This window comes from Tupaia chinensis, unplaced genomic scaffold (assembly GCF_000334495.1).
Source record: "Tupaia chinensis unplaced genomic scaffold, TupChi_1.0 Scaffold144602_1, whole genome shotgun sequence".
Classification (NCBI taxonomy): domain Eukaryota; kingdom Metazoa; phylum Chordata; class Mammalia; order Scandentia; family Tupaiidae; genus Tupaia; species Tupaia belangeri.
This window is the reverse complement of record NW_006204462.1, coordinates 851321-854705: the sequence shown is the minus strand read 5'-3', so window position 1 is coordinate 854705 and position 3385 is coordinate 851321. Positions and strand designations below refer to the sequence as shown.

The 3385-nt window shown below is 47.8% G+C and overlaps 1 protein-coding gene across 1 annotated transcript in view; it reads left to right on the top strand.

Moving 5' to 3' along the window:
• The window catches only part of WRN (WRN RecQ like helicase), a 124040-nt gene that overhangs the window by 20154 nt on the left and 100501 nt on the right, over nucleotides 1-3385 (top strand). The window contains exons 6-7 of the mRNA XM_027767765.1: nucleotides 1047-1196; nucleotides 1849-1918. Of these exons, the coding sequence (XP_027623566.1) occupies nucleotides 1047-1196; nucleotides 1849-1918 (220 nt within the window). The remainder of the gene's footprint in view (nucleotides 1-1046; nucleotides 1197-1848; nucleotides 1919-3385) is intronic.

The following is a 3385-nucleotide window of genomic DNA, read 5'->3' as shown; positions in this document are numbered from 1 at the left end:
GAGAGAGAGAGAGAGAGAGAGAGAGAGAGGACGGAGACAGGAGAGAGAGACTGACGCCTTCACCAGGTCTTCACGCTGCCCTCCCCCTAGCCTCAGCTAATCCTTCATGCTGCCCTCCCCCAGCCTAGGCTAACCCAGGTCGTGAGCGTGTGCGGCCTGGCATGCAGGAATCCCTGGGCCTGTGAGCTCAGGACTGCACTGCAGCTCTCTCTGTCACTGCTGTGGCACCAGCTGGTCCCAAGTGCTATTTCACTTTGATTTGATATATTTGCAAATTTAATTATTATATTTTATCTTTTTAATCCATTCATAACAAGAACTTTCTTTTTTAAAAAATAGGTTTTTGCCATAGGGTGTGTGTGTTTGCTGGAGAGAGAGAGGGAGAGAGAAAGAGAGAGAGAGAGAGAGAGAGAGAGAGAGAGGGAGAATCACCTCCCCGGGCTCCTAAGGGGGATGACCGTGCCACAGTCTCTTCTCCTTTCTCCTGGGATTTTGGGCACATGCGTATATGTGACTGGCGTGATTTTCAAGCCGCCAAGTCGGGCCCTCAAAGCGCAGTTGGCCGTGTAGAAAATGCAGCACTGTAACCCCTGTTCCCCCTGCTGGTCTCGGTAGTTTTTCTTTTTTAAGGGAGAGCGTAATATAGTAAAATGCTTGTAAAATGTTCTTAGTGGATGTTTGACCATCGGCTCCACTGCCCACGCTGCGTCTGTTTTATCAGTGAAGTCATTGAATCCTCCCACATAATCAAGGATTTATTTAGCTGCGAGGCAGAAACCTATTTACCTGTCCAGCATTTTTCGTGAACAGTGCTTTAAGGTCCAAGAAGTTAATAGCTGCATTGCAAAGTTTCCAGAATTAAATTCTTTTAAGATGGACTGCAGACGAGGCTGTCTAGAGGCAGGAACGTGGTGAGGATCACTGCTGGGTTTAGTTTGGTGTGCTAGTTCCCGTTTTATTGGTGGCAGGGTCACTTGGTGTTACTTAAGAATGTCTGAATGTGGGAGGGAAGAGTTTCTGCAGTTTGGGTTTTTCATGATTTCTAGCTGAGATGTGCAGAGACCTGGAGCCTCAATGGTCTGGTTAAGCACCTGCTGGGTAAACAGCTCCTGAAAGACAAGGCCGTCCGCTGCAGCAACTGGAGCCGGTTCCCTCTCAGCGCGGACCAGAAGCTGTACGCAGCCACCGATGCCTACGTACGTACTCGGGCTTTTCCGGCGGGTGCGTGGTCTCGGGCCTCCCTGTAAACTGCTCCCGAAGTGCTTCATTGTGCTAGTTGCTTAAACTCAGTGTTTCATTATCCAGTTGGCATTAAAGACGTGTAGGAAGACGTTTTGTGAAAGGGTCAGTCCTTTTATGAGCGAGCGAGTACCAGTCAGCAGTCTGTCATGAAGCCGGAGTCACGCCCGTGTGTGTGTAAAGACGTGAGAACTGCTGACAGCGCACAGGCAGGAGCCCGGCTGAGCCCGCCCGACCGGCACTGGCCGTGTCTGCTGGAGCCGCTGCAGGATGAGGCATCGCAGGGCATCCCATCACTCACGTTTAAAACCTGCACACTCAACTCGCTGCCGCTAGATACGCTGCTGTCATCACGTGTGTGTGCTTGTGCTTATATTCACTACTGTGCTTTTGTAAAGAGAAATATGTTACATTCCTAGTGAATTTCCTTTCCTCAAATTCATACTTTTATTTGTGAACAGATATCGTTTATTTTCATACATCTAGTTTGAGGAATGGAAACTCCTTTGCTTCATAACTACAAAAAATCATTTTTGTAATGGAAACAGGGTAATAGTTTTATTTTGATTCTCTTTAGCATGCTCTTTTAATTTTTCTGTTTTTCTGTAGGCCAGTCTCATCATTTATAGGAAATTAGAAAGCTTGGGTGATGTCTCTCAGATGTTTGCTAAACATAAAGGTATGTTATGATCCAAAAGTAAAAATAAAATAAGAATTTGCTCTAAAAGACAGTACTTGTTTTTCGCAGTGTTCATAGCAGTATATTCTTGAATGATGTCTGAGCAGCGTCGATCTAGGCTAGGGTCTTGAGGACATTACCTGTGGCACCTCAGGACTCACTGCTGTTAATTCTTAGCATCGCTACTTACTGGGCTTCTAGGGCTGGGGCTGTGTGGCCATCAATCTGCTATTCGTTTGCTAACAGAAATACCCAAGACTGGGTGGTTTGTGAAGAAATAGATATTTATTTGACTCACGGTTCTGTGGCTGGGAAGCCCAGGTGTAGGATCTGGCCAGCCCGTAGCATGGCCGAGCACTGCAGAGAGGTGGCGGGCACGGGCAGAGAGGGAGGGCTGCGGGAAGCCCCCTTCAGTATCAGCCCACTTGTGATGAGAGCGAGAACTCCCTTGTTCCCAGGAGTCAGCATTAATCCGTGACTGAGGCAGGGGCCTCTGTGACCCAGTCAGTAACCCACTCACTACCCACGAGGCCACCACCCGAGACCATCACACAGGGAGCAGTTCCTGAACGTGTCTTCAGGGGACAGAGCCAGACATGATAGTGGCCGTGAGCACATGAATGCTTTCTTTCCAGCTTTCTCCCAGAGATGATTTATTCTTGATGCAAATATTAAAAATCCCTTATATATAATTTAAAAAATGCTTTATAGTACATTGATTAAAATCCCTAAATACCTTTTACCATTTTTATCCAAAAAGGACAGACGCTGTTGAGCTCCGATGCCTTTCTCAGGTGTGTCATAGGTCTGTGGTAACAGGAGGCGCCACAGAGTGGGGCACGGTGCTGCCGTGGAGCTCAAGGTGTGGAGTGGGCGTGCTGGAATTGCCCGCCACACAACCTGGCGTGTGCCTGCCCCGTGTTTGGAGTGCTCCTAACGACGGGGGACCTCTTGGGCTGTCGGAAAAGTCTTGACACTTTTTTTCTCGTAATTCGCCATGACTTTTCTGACAGCCCAACATTTCATAAAAGCGTGGCGTGCACCAGGAGAGACGCGTGCTCAGGGCACGTGTGGAGGTGTGTATGGCGCCCAGTCCTGTGCCTGCAGCTTCATTTGGGGGTTTAGATAATTATGTCTGTTACGGTGTTAATGAAGGGAGGTGATGTTTTTCTGGTACATTTAAAAATGTGGCATGACTTCTCAGGTAGACGTACGTGTGTCCACATGTAAGACGCCCTTCGTAGTCGTCGCTGAGAAGGGCTCACACACACAGCATGTGTTTGGAAGAGAGCGGTCACGGAGTGAGTGAACTTTACACGTTAAGGTGCAATCTTCTCTATGTGCTTTTCTGTCCCTAACAAGTCACTTTGAGGCGAGCTTGCTGAGTCTGTGTAGCCAGAAGTATCGCGGCTAAGAATTACCATGATTAACTGAGGTAGACGATACTTTTTTTTTTTTTTTTTTTTT